Consider the following 16,620-nt stretch of genomic DNA (forward strand, 5'->3'; position numbering starts at 1 on the left):
TGGTCTTGTGACAAGCGATTCTAATTGATTTAAAGTATGTCAACTAAATGTGGAGCACAGCAAATAAACACAGAAAATGAGCCTAAAACACAAATTTTAAGGGTTTAGGTGTAAGTGACATCTGACAAGACAAGCAGGCAAAATGAAGAACAAACTGCAGTCATTACCGATGTGCATTCCTGACTGGAAGATGTAAATAACTGCACAAAGAGCATTGTGTTTAGTTAACTTCAGTCATTACAAACGCATGCTGTTCAGCCACATATTGTTCAAACCTGAATAATTTTATTGTATATTATAGTTTCCAAATTACACACATCCGTGGATCCAGTCAACACAACACAGAATATATATGATACTGTCACTGACAATAGTAAGACACAATTGTAAAGGTTGGGGTTGCCCCCCTTTATCTGTTTTGATGTTAGGTGTGTGTTTTATTAGTTGTATTGTTTTAGGTAGGTCATGCACATAAATGCAAGTTTCCACTGAAACAAAGACATGAAACAGTTTTTCTTCCTTTTTGTTTTGTAAGACATTTAATTATAAAGCATTATAACTGCCTCTCTCTGTCTCTCTCTGTCTGTTTCAGATGTTCAGCATTTCCCGACTAAACGGACAGCCTCTCAGCTCCAGACTGGTGAAGCTCTGTAAAGTCATTCCTGTGTTTTAGTGCAAACCTCTCCGAGGAGTTTTTTGTCATCAGGACCTTGAGACTTACCACACACACACACACACACACACACACACACACACACACACACACACACACACACACACACACACACACACACACACACACACACACACACACACACACACACACACACACACACATACATACATTGATGTTCGTGCCTCTCCATTTTACATTAGACCTGGCACACCTCTATTCTCTAAAAGATTGATGAGGCCCTGTCCAGGCACAGGAGGCCTGGCACAGCGTCGATAAGGCAGCTTTCATTTCACCACATTTTATCCCTCACTCCTTCCTTTCTTCACCTCTTTTCCTCTACGCCGAGGGATGAGGGAAGCTGGTTTTGAAGCCTGAGTGAGAAAGATGAGACGGCGAAGCCCCTGGGCAAGAAGGGCAGTGTTTTAAGAAACAGGAACCATGAAATGCACGGGATATGACAGTTCTCCTTTCTTCTGTTGCTCCATGTCAGACAGCTGGGTGGTAGCCGAGCAGATCGCAAGAGTTGGCATGTCATTGTCAAACTGCTGGAGCTGGAATATAATGAAACTACAGAGGGACACTCAGAGCTGAGAGTAGCTGAACACACATCACACAACTGCACACACACACACCCACACACACTCAGAGCATTCTACACAGGACAATGTGCAACATCTCGTTCTGTAATGTGGACAGTAGGGTGGACCTTTTTTTCCAGCCAACGCTCTACATCATAGTCATCGTTCTAGGCCTGCCCACTAACTGCATGGCCCTGTGGGCTGCCTACATGCAGGTGAGAAGGACACACACACAAACACACACACCCACACACACACACACACACACACACACACACACACACACACACACACACACACACTGGCTCCAGTTACCTGTTAAGTTGCGTACAGACTGGATGGGAAGGCGCGACACAAGCAACAAGTACATGCAAAGTACTTGCGATGCACTGGACAAGATTTTTTTCGCATCCAACATATGAGCGTTAAGATTGCGGTAAGCGCCACCGTAAAGTTCTCTGTGAAAACATCAGGTCCCCAGGACCGGCGCTCTCATCGTATTCCCTTATGGGCTTAGTCGCCAAGCGCGGTACTGCAGCATTCGCTTGTTTCTGTGGCTGTCCTGTGCCCGGGAAGCACATTCGCCCATTCACGCCCATGCATGGGGGGAAGAGGGGATCACCTCCAAATTTTTTTTTTTGATACCAATCGAAAGGCTCATAATTATCTTCAGACCCTCTCCAAAAAAATGTATGTGGGTATAATTTTAAACCCTACCAAAATCGAGTTATGGGTAGGAGAAGGAGGGTGCGTGGCTAAAAAGAGCCAAAGTGAAACACATCCAGCAGCTTATGTCCCGTCTTTGTAAATCCCAGTGCAAGGCTCCGGCAGAGAAACAACGCTTCTGCTCAAACTCTTTGTGCATTGTTTCCGATGTTTTATCTATTGTTTTTCGTATTGTTTCGTGCTTGGAGCTAGGGCATGGACTTGGTAACGTGAAGACTTCTACATCCGGTAAGTCTTCCCGTGTTCACGAGTACCAAGAATGGTGCCATCCTTAAGGGAGCCTGCGCTACTGAGCAGCTTTGCATAGGAATTAGCTGCCATTTTTTTCGTCCGTTGTCCATTCTTTTTTCTATGTCCATGGATAACCATTGTTTTAGTCTTTTACTACATCAAAGCAACCGGACTGTTCCTATGGATATAAAAAAAAAGAATATAACTATGAACTGTGGATGGCAGCAACGTGTTCCCACATTATAAGATTTACTTTCAAAATGAGGCCCTATGTATTAGAGTTAGGGTTAAAAAGCATGCCCAATTCGTCACACCGTGTGATAAATCTCAAATGTGGTAACATAGGGTTCTGGATGGTCCAAATATAATCAAGCAGCGTGTTACTTTCTTTCATTGCGTCAATCGTATCCTGTCTGAACTGTGATTTATTCTTATATACAATGGTGTGGTTTTAAACCTAGTTGGATTGGGTCAGGCGGTTTCGTTTTGGATTCGGTTCATAAAAGTTAATTTAAAAAAATACCCAGATTTGTAAAGATTTAAAACTAATAATTCTCTGAACAAATCTCTTTTCTAATTTGTAGAGAGCAATATAAACAACTTTAATGTAGGCATTTAAATAAACAGCTTATAAGTATTGTAATGATTTTTAGCTCTGATTATTTTGTATTTTTTCCTAATCCTAAATATTTCATACATGAGGCACAATGGTTTGAGTTCAGTGATTCAGATAGACAGTGCTGCTTCCATAGGCATTTATTTGTACTGAAAGAAATTTGAAACAGTTTGAAAAAGCAACAGAGTGAGTTGCAGTAGCAGTGTATGATGCACGTCAAAAGCATCAAGATACACCAATGTACGCCCCAATAGTCAAGACAGTCAGAAGCACTGCTATAATGTCATGGCACTATGAACAGATAAACAATCATAGTCAGTAACTATTGACCAACGCACAGTGACAGTGTACAAATTGTTTCTGAACTCAACGAAAACATTAAAATCAGTGAATTGATTCATGGGTTCTACTTTTTGTGTGTGAAGCGGGGTTAACACTTAGCAGCTTCACTGTATGAGCTGGCTGTTCATTGAATAAAGTTAGGTTTTATTTAAGTTATAGAAGAAGGAAAGTCATGTAATGAGTTATGTAACTAATTACTGGTACTATAAAGTAATGGGTAACATTAATTCCCCTGTGGGATAACAGATTATCCAAGTAACATGTCTGACATGGCTTGCTACATAGTCAACAACGCACTGGGGATATTTTCCCATACATCACAAAACATGTCTAGTGTTTCCCACAGACTGTCAGTTTACTTTGGCAGTAGCAGACAGAATTGTTATTGACTTTTCATCAAGCAACTTCAATAACTCACAAAGTGAGTAACATTTCAACCTGTTGTTTTGCTCCCATCTCAGCGCAGCCAGTTCTTATTCCCAGTACTGCAGTCTTATCACGGCTCTTGTGTTTGAGACTAATGTACAAGACACCCTTGAGTGTCTGTTTTAAACACACTGGGCTTTCAACTGTATACCCATCTGTGGCAATTGTAGATGCACAGAGCTAGTTCTCCACAATTAAGAGTAAGAAAGTCTGTGTAGGTGGTGGTGGATGGGTCAAACATACACCAGACTTCCGTGTCTTGTTCATGTGTCACTGGAGATACGTTGCAAACCCAATTATTTTAACTCCACACTAAATGTTTTCAGAACCCTCACCAAGCACTTTTGGTGCCTTAACCCAACCACGCAGTGTTGTTTGAATTCACAAAGCTAACCACGAGTTCCCCGTGTTTAAAACAGGACAGGCTGCTCAGCCTCAAGGCCACTTCTACAACTTTATGCAGTCAGTTTGAGCCCTGGCCCAAGCACAATACGACTCGAGCACAGGTGTGCTGTGTCATACAGTAGGTCCATTATAGTTATTGTAGTTCCCAAATACCCTTCAGTGCTTGCCAATATTAACTGCATTGCAGAGAGCCACCAGCTTTGTTAATGATAACACCTGAACTGAATCTAAAATTTTAACACACTTGGCATGCTGTTTATTTACTAGGGCAGTTCTGCCTAAGTTTTAATATTGAAATATCAATACTGCATGTATGGGATTTGTGGTTGTACGTCCCTGAGTTGCAATATATTATCAAGTGCACTTTTTTCTCTTTTAAGGCATGCAAAGCCTAAAGCGGACACATTTAAACAGCAGATTCGGGAAACTGGAGAAGCGAGTGGTCTCTGCTGAGGAAACAGATCTGCTTGTGCGCGAAGCAGCGGCTCCTCCACCATCTCACAGTCCTCTGTCCCATCAACAACTCCATTTGACTGGATATGAGCAAATACACAGATGACCTTTTAAACTGGGGAGAGGGAGGAGGGGAAAAAGGACTGTGTCTTTGTGTGTGTAACAAGCATGACCCGCAGAGTGGCTCTGATGCCATCCAAATCCCCTAGCCTACATTAAATCATCCACCTGCCACCCACATGAATTAATTATTCTCACTCCCCTTGTAGGCTGTTGCTTTTTAAATTATATATAGTATTGAGTATGAGATGTATGAGTGTGTATTTGGTAATTTACTTAATAATGAGAGGCTTCTAGCAGTAATGGTAAACATTCTCATGCACACATGTCTTTGCAGCAAACATGGGACATTTAAGCATAATAAATATAGACTTAAAATTAAACTTTCAGCTTCTGAAATAATTATATTTTCCTCATTAATGATATATTTCACAATCCACACTGTTAGTTATTTATGACATGACTCTATTTACAATGGAGCCACAGATATAACTGCAGTCCGTGAATCACTAATCTTATTCTGACTAATGCGCCCTGTAAATAGCAGGGAAAAAACAGCATCTTTGACTTAGAACCAGGTTTTTTTCAATGGTCCTATCATTTTCTTCTGCCTCAAGGTAGCAATGCGCCAACAATAAGTGAATTCCATAGACTGTAAAAAAAAAAATGGACGTAGCTTCTCCGCCGGGGCCGTTCTCTCCACTTAATCCAATCGTATTCACCTCTGGGAGCCGCCATCTTGTCAGACTTTGACTCCTCCTCATTTCCTCTTACCAAAAAAGGGCATTGATGTGACGTTGGGGGGAGGGAGATACGGCAGTCTGGCTGACGTTTACAGAATTAGCCACATAAGCTCGCATTAGCTCCACCGCCCAGGAGCTAGGCTAACAGAACACATTTCTAGATAAACGGGAGTGGGAGTCCCGTGTCTCTAGCGGAGACTACACCGGCTATGATACGAAATAAAGTTTTCGGGGAAAAAAACAAAAACACCGGCCCGACGAGTCAAATGCAGGTTATCCCGTGTCTCTAGCGGAGATTACACCGGCTCCGGGAGTGAAGTGTAGGCAGGCAGCATTTATGATCTATGATTTAAACTGATATTCAACACAGTACAATGCCCATAGACTATAAAGCATCAATGCTCACGGCCTTCCAGTGCTCCAGATTAGCATCTAGTGTATGTGTTATAGATAGCAGGCTGTATTGCAAATCATGGTGCAAGTGCGGCTATTTAATCAGCATAACAAAGGCGTGGTTCTAAACCATCTGTTTGTACAGAAGAGCAAACCATCTCGTCACTTAAGGTTACTCCACCACACAAATTACTTTAGTCCAGGGCGCGATGACGGAGTTAGCATGCTAATCCTGACAACTTGTCTCTGCTAACTGCTAACTGTCACTCAAGAGGCCATGCTCCTAGTTATTTATAAACTTTAAGTGTTGTCATGGAGATATGACTTAGACATTAAACATACGGACGAGAATGTTTTTTTTGTAAACAAGTCCTAAACAGGTTTAATGATGCTGTGAAAACGGCCTGTTTAAAATGGGGATCAAGGAGAAACTGCTCTATTGTGCAAACTACTCCTACTGGACACTCAGAGAACTGCAGTTTTTTAAACTTCCGTATTTGATCAACCAGGAAGTCGCTGTGGTGGGGGCTTGGATAGTACCTAACTTACCAAACTTGTCGGTCTGAAACTAGCAATGACAGCTGTGCTCCGCTCTGCCCCAAGTGCAAGATAAAGCCCTAAACAACAATAACACATTCAATATTTAACGACTATGCATTTATTCCATGTGCACAATCATTTGCATGGTATTTTCCGTCTTATTTAAAAAGTTTGTATAAACAGCAAACACAGAAATGGTGTACTGTTTGTCTCATCTTTTCACCAAGTGTTTATCTTGTATACAAAAGCACAGAAGTTGAACAGAACACCCTATCTATCCCTTCTTGTCTATTTATTCATCCATTTTCTCCTTTAAATTTAAATCTTCTTCTCTCATTGCTGCTTCCCCATCCTTTCCTCCCTTCATCTTTCCTCTCCTTCCTCCCTCCAGGTACGGCAACGCAATGAACTCGGCATCTACCTGATTAACCTGTCAGTGGCTGACCTCATCTACATCACCACTCTTCCTTTGTGGATCGACTACTTCATACAGCACGATGTCTGGATCCACGGTCAGGAGAGCTGCAAACTGTTCGGCTTCATCTTCTACACTAATATCTACGTCAGCATCGCCTTCCTCTGCTGTATATCACTGGATAGGTACCTGGCTGTGGCATATCCCATGCGCTTTGCCAAGGTTCGGCGAATCAAAACAGGTATGTTGGGTTAAGGATTTTCTTCTTAATTAATATATTTACCCTTAAACTGACTCACAACTAATCATGTTTAGTTAAGCTTGGTTCAAGAGGTGTAATTATGTGGCCAGCACTTCTGATCGATTAATCTAAAATAAAAGCAACTAACTTTCTAATAAAACAAGAGTCAGTTGAAATCTGACATATGGGTACTGCGCCTCATCCTGAATTTGCAATTGATGATTAGTTCCCCAAACTGTGCTGCAGCTGTGTCTTCAAATATGCCATTCCCTGACAAAACAGGAAATTAAGTTAGCGTAGAAATTAAGATCACTTGCATGTCAAAATAAGTTTTAATAAATAACAGATTCAATTATGTCTGCCAAAGTCTTTACTTTTTAATGAAATGTTCATAAATGAGCGCTCAGACTAACTTTTCTAGAAATACGAAATAATGAAATTTAGAAAATATATACAGTATATATTTTTAGAATGTTATCACTCCACTGTCATTATCAGTGGTCATAGATATGGTTTACAAGTGGACTACTTCATCTACTAGTAGGTACAGAAGGCCGTCATCATCTATTGACATGGTAGGGGTCGCCGTTAGCTAGGTCAGGAATCATTGATGTCTCTTTTCAATGCTCTGGGAGTCCTTTTGTGAATTTCAAAAGAAACTAACTTTACTTTGTTAGGTTTAGGAAAAGATTGGAGATAGGCTTATAATAGTGCTTACCTGAGGAACGTTATGTAAATGAAGTTAACAGGACTCGTTTCTTTGACCCATCCACCTCCCTTACCTTCTCCATTTTCTGGTTTCTGTTGTCACTTCTTATTCTGTAATCTTACAGCGCTGCGGTGAAGTGGACGCTTTGAACATTAAAAATTCAGAAATGGCAAACTGAGCCAAGTAGATAGAGTAGGGCCATTCTGCTGCATATCTATGTTACCAATAACTCATCCAATCAGCTGATAGTGATTGGAAAAGTATTTGTCACCTCATATGGGTGACATCAAGGCTCTAAAATTTTATTTTATTTTGAAGCAATATATCCTCATGGATGACATTTTTGTCCAAAATACCAAAACAGTATTCAGGCCTACTGTGAAGTGAATGATTACTTAGGTTCGTACACAATGTCATTTAATCAACTATTTCCAAGATCACCCTATTTTCGTTAATATAGTACTGTATTCACTCCAAAGTTACTGCAAAGTTGAATATTTCTCACTCTTCTTCTTCACTCTCCTCTCCTGAACTTCCTGCAGCTGTCATGGTCAGCTGCATGGTGTGGATAATTGAAATAGTTGCCAACTCTGCCCCTCTCTTCCACGATGAGCTTTTCCAGGATCGGTTCAACCACACGTTCTGCTTTGAGAAGTATCCCATGCAAGACTGGGTGGCAGGGATGAACCTCTACAGGACATTCCTGGGCTTCCTCGCTCCATGGACAGCCATGCTGGTTGCCTACCGTGGGATTCTGGCAGCAGTGCGCTGCAATGTCTCAACAGAGCGCCAGGAAAAGGCCAAAATTCAGCGTCTGGCGTTGAGTCTGATCCTGATCGTTTTGCTCTGCTTTGGACCGTACCACATTCTTCTCCTGGTGCGGAGTGTCATGTTTCTAAGGAAGCCATGTGACTGCGGCTCAGAGGAGAGCTTGTTTGCAGCATACCATGTATCATTGGCACTGACTAGCCTCAATTGCGTCGCTGACCCCATTTTGTACTGTTTTGTCAACGAAGGGGCTAGGCATGACGTTGGCCGAGCTCTCTCAGCTTTACTTTCAGCAGCTTGCAACAGGGGCTGCTCTTCTTCACCATCGCACGGCGACATACTGAACGCTGGTTCAGTGACAATGGAAACGCCACTGTCAGCAAAGAAGCAGCCTTGTGTGTACGCTGATGGAGCAAAGACAAGCAGCTACAAGACAGAACTGGTAGCTCTGAAGGAGGAGTGTCTACAGATGACCATCCTCAGTGTTAGGAAGTGATTTCAGCACCGGAGCACGGTGTAAGAGGTCCAAACTGGTCAGCTCAGTGGATGGAGGAAGCTCCTAACACTAACAGGGTCTGTTGTCTTCTGGCCTGAAGGGCTAAAATCAGATGCAATTATGAGGCTGAAGATGTTTGGAGTAAAAGCTTCCACTAAATGGCACATTTACAAGCCAGAATGGGAATGATATTTAAGAATTAAACAAGACATATTGTCTATGGACACAGTAGAAGCCCTGTGAGATGAAAACGTGCCACACACACTACAACAAAATTGTTGGTAGTGTACGGTGTTGTTTATCAAATGGGCACATCGGGGCACAGCGTTTAAAACACATTGTAGGCTCATTTGTAGGAGACTGTCAGCCATGAGAGCCAACGCCCAACCCTGTGTTGGGTGAGCGAAAAATTGAGAAATGACTTGGCTATTGTTACATCCTTACCACTAAGGGGTAAATAAAATGTGACCTGAGGGCGGAACTTGAGGATAGTCATATTGTAAATTAAAATGAATTATCATGTATGGCAACCACTTTAGCACATGACACTGAAAGCTTGTCAGTCTCAGTTTTTTGTTGTTAAGATTCAGTCAAGCTTTTGAGGTATCCTTGTGAAATGTTGGGCATGAGGAAATTTTGATCTGCAGGTGGCACTATGAAAAGTCAGGGGATCACAAGGTCCTCAGCAGTCAGCCTCAGTGGACCACATATTAATTTCCAACCCATCCAGTAGCAATTTCAGTGTGGACCAACAGATCAAAAGAGCAGCTGATATCCCCAAAGTCATCTCTTTGTGTGGCTATTGCTAAGGACCTTATCAAACACCATGTGGACAACTACCCATTGTGCCAGGAATAATTAAGAATGCCTAAGGACAGATTCTTGAATATTTATGTGGAATTATTTAAACACGCTACTTTCTGCATGGCTGAGTAGTGTCAGTGGTTTGAGAGGAGACATTTGTAAAGTTAGACTGTAGGAATGCACCACTTTGGAATATGGAAGAGAAGCAGAAGGGTCATAAAAAGATTGTAGATTAGAGGTCAAAAAACATTTTTTAATGCTTGTTGGAAATGTCGTGACCATTTTATTTGTTTTTTAAGGAAATATGAAGCCTTATGAAGTACCTCAGCTCGTAAACTGTGATGGCTTAGCGTAGAAGTGTGTTATGTGAGCAATGCTTTTCTACATGTATTTCGTTTTTATCACAGGGAGCAAAACAATCACAACTCAGTCCACTGAGATGACAGAGAAAATCCTAAAACAAAGCCTGCATTCAGCTCAGTATGAGTTAAATGTATTAATTACTTAAGATACATTGTGCTGAGAGCACTGCAGAGCAGAAAAACAGCCTGTACTAATGAATACAAACTACATGCTTGAGTTTTGGTAAAGGTTACCCACAGCTGACCTGATACTGTTTACATTCCTATTTTAGACAGATACCTTTAACTGTCCCAAACTGTCTTCTTCATTTTCAGTCATTTGTTTTTACAACACAATTTGCACAACACAGTTTTCAAATTTTCGTTTTTGTTAGATGTGCACATTCCCTCTGGATTCAAGTGAACCATATCTTCTAACAGTTTGTTACATTAGGGGAATAAATTAAACTTGAAGATGGTAACTTTTGGTAAAAAAAATGTTTTTTTATTTTTTTATTTGCTGAAACTGTCGATATATCCCAACAGCACATTGAGACAGACGCTCTGTGAAAAGGTAATTTGGCTGTACCTCTCTTTGTGTCTGCTCCTAATGGCATTTGCTAGATTCCACTACACCTGACCATCAACCAATCAGAGTCGAGGAATCTCAGCAATGACTGCTCGTGACACAAATCGAACTGGGAAATTAGGCAGTGCTGATCAAATATTTGCCAGTAACATATTTTAGCAGTATCAGAGTTTGTCTGGCCAGTCAGCTGGTGGTTGGAGCTTGGTTTTGGTTTTGGTTTTGCGAGAAATAGTCAATACGTAAATAACAACAATCTCAATCTTTAACAAAACTATTCAACCAAATAATATGTTAGTTACATCATCTTACCATGTTTAGTCATGATGTTATAGGAGCCAGGTTCAAAAAAGCAATATTTATGATTTCTGCAGGATGGCTGTGTTTGGAGTGCTCCAGGCCACTGTTGATGGTCAGATGCCAATGATGTCAATATCTGTCAGTTAGCTTGATCTCCCCAGATTGGCTGAGAGAAAGAACATGACTCCAAAACTCCAAGTGGAGTATTTTGAATGTGTGTGGAAGTGACTGAATATGGTTACTTGCCCCATAAAGGGCCTTAAACTAACCTACATGGTTAGGTTTAGGCAATAAAAATGGATTGGCTTAAATGAGTCACAGGTGGAACAAAGTCATGGTTGGAAGTTGGTTAACTTAAAAAATGTCACCACTGACTTTTGGTTTCACACAGGATACAAACTCAGGCCTCCTGAGTAAAAGCCCTGTGTTTGTCTGACCGATCCACCACCACGACTTTTCTCCTTTTGTGGAATTTGGGGCTCTTATAACTACGTCACCTATTATTACTGTGATAGTGATTATCATAATAAAAATAAATATTATTACAGCTAATTATTAAACCGCTTGACTATGAACGTAAATGATGGTTCTAAGCTGCTTGCACAATCAACCTATCGTCCAAATCAATCGTTTTTGGGTGAGGGCAGTCATGTGGGTATGTGGCAGCATTCAACACAGTGGTGTAACAGATATGTTTTAAATGATTTATTTAAAAGCCAATGATGGAAAATTTACATCAAGCATGTCTCTCCTTTTGTATGTGAAGCTGGTTGTTCTTAATGTAAATATAGCTGACTGTTTTTGATCCAACACTGGATTAGCTGCCATATTTTGCCATACATTGACTTCTTTCTAAGGTCCTGATTTCAAGGAAGAGCTGTCACCACCTGGAAAAGATAAATCTTAAAAAGTGTTCATGTGCTGTGATTATTAAGCACGAATGAGACACGACACTGACATGAAAGGCAGATCCTCCTTTTCTTAGAGAGCAGATTGTTTTTACAGTAAATCCCACACAAAGTGACCAAACGTAGCTTTCTGGGCATTCACAACAGTTGAGATCCCAAAACTAGAGTGTTGAATATAGGGATGCACCGGTCCAACATTTTTAGTCCAAGTATCAGTACAAATATCTGGGCTGTGTGTTTTGGGTACCAATCTGATACCAGTGTTTAATCAATAAGCTGTATGCCTGTGACTGTGATCATTTTTTTAATGTAAGTCAACATTACGCTTGACTTAAATATTGCTTTTCCTAACTTTGTGCATCCCTAAATGAATACTGTACATAAAATAAAGTATACTATAGGTGTCATTGCATACTGGACACAGAGCAGAGGCATCTTCAACCTGTTTGCAAATTCTTTCTCTTTTTTTTTTTTGCACAGTTTTTGCAAATCAGTCAATAACATTTGAACATTTCACACAGAATGCCCTGCTGTATGTTCAGATATACTGTATAACAATGGCAAACAAACCTTCATTGTGTCGAGTATTATGGTTCAAATAAATTCTTTCCCACACAGTGATTTCATGGTGATAGACAGAGAGTGTCCATGTTGCAGTTCGACAGGCCAACAATTATGTTTTAAGGGTGAGAAATGTTTTGGAAAGTGATCCCAGCAACATCCTTTTTATGTTGCCTTGGCATGAAAGCATTCTTCAACTCTTCTACTGAGGTTTCTTGGACACTTTCAGCTTGTCAGTGTTGCCCCTAAATGCTGCTGTGAACCATTGCTTTTTTCTGTGCATCTGCATGTCAGTCTGAAAGAGGAGGTACCAGGCTTCAAAATGGAAGCATGGAAGCAGCAGTGTGTGGAGATGCCTTTTAAAATGGTAATAAACTGAAGGAGGTTGACTTTTTAAACTCATATTGTGTCTTCCTTTTCTTTCATATCTATCAAATTTTAACATAGTTTCCTGCAGTCATTGTGCTGTTGCTGAAATTTCTGAGATCTGGGAATGCTGAGATATAAGAAAAACAAATCTCACAAGAACGAGACAGAATGAGATTTTAACATTTCTTTAGAGGTGCGGTTGAATTTAGCAGAGAGCTGATGTGGTGCTGCAGGTGTCTTTACAAAGTGCTCATGGCTGGCTAACTTACTCATAGATAGCAAGTGATAACGTCATTTTGCGTTTGCCTAGCTTGAGGCGTGTGCCTATGATGTAGTAACATGCGCAAGGGTGGAGGTAGGATCTACGACGGGTGCATGAACTGTAAACTGCGCTGAGTGGACAGGATTATATGGGCGGATTTTTGCAAAACAAACAACAGGCTCTAGGTGCACGTAGTACTTTTTGTCCAAAACTGGATGAATTATGTTGTTTTATCGGAGCATAGAGTTGGCTTCAGTGAATACGATCTAACAAATGTTGCCAACTGCGACTTTACCATCTATGCTAATTTGAAGGATGAATGGAAGTATGTGGGCAGCGACATTTACATATTTTGAAATGAATGTATCTATTTTTGTACATTAAGGTATCATGAATGAGTCTTTAGACAGGCTGGATGACATGTTGTTCGACCTAGTTTAAGTCCAAGTTTTTTTTAACTACAAGTACGCAACTCTTTCCATCAGGCTTGGCAAATCCAGGTCGGGTTCACATACACTTTTGCTACAACTCACAGACTTTGGGCCAAGAACTCTCCATACACCTGCAACACTGCAAGTATCCCCTCATATGAGATCACTGTACTAACCAGCAGGGACAGTAGGTCTGAGAAGCTGCCAAGACAAAGTCACCTTCTTCACTCTTCACTTGAGCTGTTCTAGACTCCCAGAGCTGTACAGCTCATGACAGACACAAAGGACATACTGTACCTTACAGTAAAATGTGTGTATGTGTGTGTGTGTGTGTGTGTGTGTGTGTGTGTTTGTGTGTGTACGTGTGTGTGTTTGTGTGTGTGTGTGTGTGTGTGTGTGTGTGTGCGTGTGTGCATGTGTGTGTGTTTGTGTGTGTGTGTGCTTGTGTGTTTATCTTTGCCTGTTGTGTGTCCTTCCCATTGTTACATCAGAAGGAACGTTATATTTGTGACATGTGGGGTGGACATACTAACACTGTGTTATACAGGACAGGACAGGACAGTGTGTTTGTGTGTGAGAGAAAAGGGACTTAGAGCTACAAAGAAAATGTATATATTTGCATCACATACAAGAATTAGCATACACAAAAGCTATTAGTTTTTGTTTTTTTGTATATGCATGGTGAAAAGGGAGTGTGAGCACATGCGTTTATGTTCTTGAAAGAGGACATAACTCTCTCTCCCTGAGGGAACATTGTCTCTCTTTATGCTTCACTGATCACATCTGCTATACTGTATATATAGCAGCTCACTAGAGGCCAAGCTGAGCTCACCTGATTATGAGAGTGATTTATTATCAGGTAAGGATGACTGTGCTGTTATTTTCAAGAGTTGTTCAGATGTATTTCCATCCTGAGTGCAGTTCAGCAACTGGAGCTAATATCAAATTAATGAGAGGGTGGAGAGATGCACTTAAAATACAAGGGAGATAATTATTCATTCAATGGCTTTGATGTCTTATAATGTCTTTAAAATCAGACTTATTTCAAAGTCGATAGAAACTTTTCGTGACCAGACCTGCAGTTAGAGTAAAATATGTTTCTATTTAACCTAGATTCACAGATTTGTTGGCCATATTTTGGAAGCAAAACCTAGCAGAAGCAGTTGGCAGATTAATCAATTACAAAACCAGTATCTAGTTTCGGCCCTACAGAGGTTGTCTGATTATTGTTCAAAGAAGCTTTATGAAATTGCACAAGACAATAAAAAGCGGACCCTCTGTGTATTCAAGTTATAGTTTTACCATCGCTGCAATATTAGCAAGCAGGGTTGGAGAATATGGGAATACACAGGATGACATTACGTAATTAGGAAGATAGAAACGGTAACTGTATTTTGTTAAAGACGTAAAGAGGTTGCCCATACATTAGTAAAAATGGGGATCTTTAGCAGAATTACAATTTTAGAATACATTTAAAAATAAAGAATGATATACTACCATGCAACTTGCTGGTTGATGCAATAAGTAAGTGCCCAATACTGCAGTTCTCTGAGTGTGCACTAGAAGTAGTTTGCGCAATATAGCAGTTTCTCATTGACCCCCATGTAAAACACAGCATAATTAAACGTATTTAAGGCCCGGTACAAAAAAAACATTCTAGTCTGTACATTTAGGTCATATCTCCATGACAACACTAAGGGGGGTGAATTTTTTTGTACCACACTAGTTTTTATTTCATTGAAGGTTAAAGTTTATGAATAATTAGGGGTGTGGTCTCTTGAGTGACAGTTAGACCCTGGCCCTCACTTCGCTTAAGAGGCTAGTTGTCAGGATTAGCATGCTAACTCCGTCATCTCGACCTGGACTGTGGTCATTCATGTTGTGGTGTAACTATAAGTGACAAGCTGATTTGCTCTTCGATCGACTGTACTAACAGAGGGTTTAGGAACACACCGTGTTAATGTTAGCTCTGTTATGCTAATTAAATAGTCGCACTTGCACCATGACTTCAATACAGCCTACTATTGATGGCACAGACACAAGATGCTAATCTGGAGCACCTGGAGGATTCGCTCTGTGAGGGTCTCTGTTTTTTCAGTCTATGGGCATGGTACTGTGTTGAATATCAGTTTAAATCATAGATCATAAATGCTGACTGCCTGCACTTTACTCCGGTATTATCTCCGCTAGAGACACGGGGTGCTATGTCAGTCTCTACCCTCTATAAAATCCAGTTCCCATTACAAAATTTAAAAAAAATTACTCCCATTTCCTCTCGGCCCCGGAAAAAATCTCAACACTGACCCCCATTCTAGTTTATCTAGTAAGTAGTTCTGTTAACCTAGCTCCCGGGTGGTGGAGCTGATGTGAGCTTATGTGGCTAATTCTGTAAACATCAGCCAGACGGCCGTATCTCCCTCCCCCCCAAATGTCATATCAATGCCCTTTTTTGGTAAGAGGAAATGAGGAGGAGTCAAATTCTGACAAGATGGCAGCTCCCAGAGGTGAGTATGATTGGATCAAGTTGAGAGAACGTCCCCGACGGAGAAGCTACGTCCATTTTTTATACAAATGCAAATGCACTGCAAGTTATGCCTATATTTTGTACTAAGGTAATTTCAAAAGTAACAAAAAGTAATCAAGGTTACTTTAATATTGTAATACTTGGATTAGGTTAATGGCTACATTTTAGGTGATTAATCACTATATACAAATACATTATTAAAGTAACCCTGCCAACCAGGGAAACTAAGGAATGCTGGTTTTATGTTCTTCTCTATGTTGGCTAGTTGCATTATTATAATGGATTTCTTATCTCTCTGCTTTAGCTTTCCTTTCCCATAAGGAATATAACCACAAGTTTAGATGTTATGTAACTTTGTTTAAGAGAAACACTTACCATTCTGATACGTCAGCAAGTCGGCCATTTTAGTGCAACATATTCCTCATCTGAGTCTGGGTCTGACTGATGCCAGGTGCAGGACGCTGAAACTATAACTTAGTTGCAGAACTCTAATGTTAGCTCCATGGACAGGCAGCCTTGGCGCCACGTTCATCCATTCGGAGTCGGCGATCAAAGTGGCTCCACTGCCCCGCTTGTCTGAAGCCGGCTTAAACATGTAGGCCCATGGCTGATTCTCTCCGCTGTGTTTAGTTATCGTGATTAGTCGTCTGCATGGCTCAGTTTAAACCTCAGGCAACCTTCTGTAGAAGCTACAAGTAGTTACCGAAGACTCTCTA

The 16,620-nt window shown here is 40.8% G+C and overlaps 1 protein-coding gene across 1 annotated transcript; it reads left to right on the top strand.

The window, feature by feature from the left end:
• The first annotated feature begins 1,083 nt into the window (after positions 1–1,083).
• gpr4 (G protein-coupled receptor 4) lies at positions 1,084–8,841 on the top strand. Its single transcript, XM_083914666.1, has 3 exons — positions 1,084–1,469; positions 6,581–6,845; positions 8,097–8,841. Exons 1-3 carry the CDS (start codon positions 1,341–1,343, stop codon positions 8,816–8,818), a joined length of 1,116 nt encoding a protein of 371 aa, XP_083770792.1. The 5' UTR covers positions 1,084–1,340; the 3' UTR covers positions 8,819–8,841.
• Positions 8,842–16,620: the final 7,779 nt, after the last annotated feature.

This window comes from Echiichthys vipera, assembly GCF_963691815.1.
Source record: "Echiichthys vipera genome assembly, chromosome: 5".
Taxonomy (NCBI): domain Eukaryota; kingdom Metazoa; phylum Chordata; class Actinopteri; order Perciformes; family Trachinidae; genus Echiichthys; species Echiichthys vipera.

Excerpts from the sequence above, each read along its gene's own strand:
- gpr4 (XM_083914666.1), top strand. The coding sequence starts at position 1,341 with ATGTGCAACATCTCGTTCTGTAATGTGGACAGTAGGGTGGACCTTTTT. Across the intron at positions 1,470-6,580 it reads TGTGGGCTGCCTACATGCAG|GTACGGCAACGCAATGAACT; the intron begins GTGAGAAGGACA and ends TCCTCCCTCCAG. Across the intron at positions 6,846-8,096 it reads GGTTCGGCGAATCAAAACAG|CTGTCATGGTCAGCTGCATG; the intron begins GTATGTTGGGTT and ends AACTTCCTGCAG.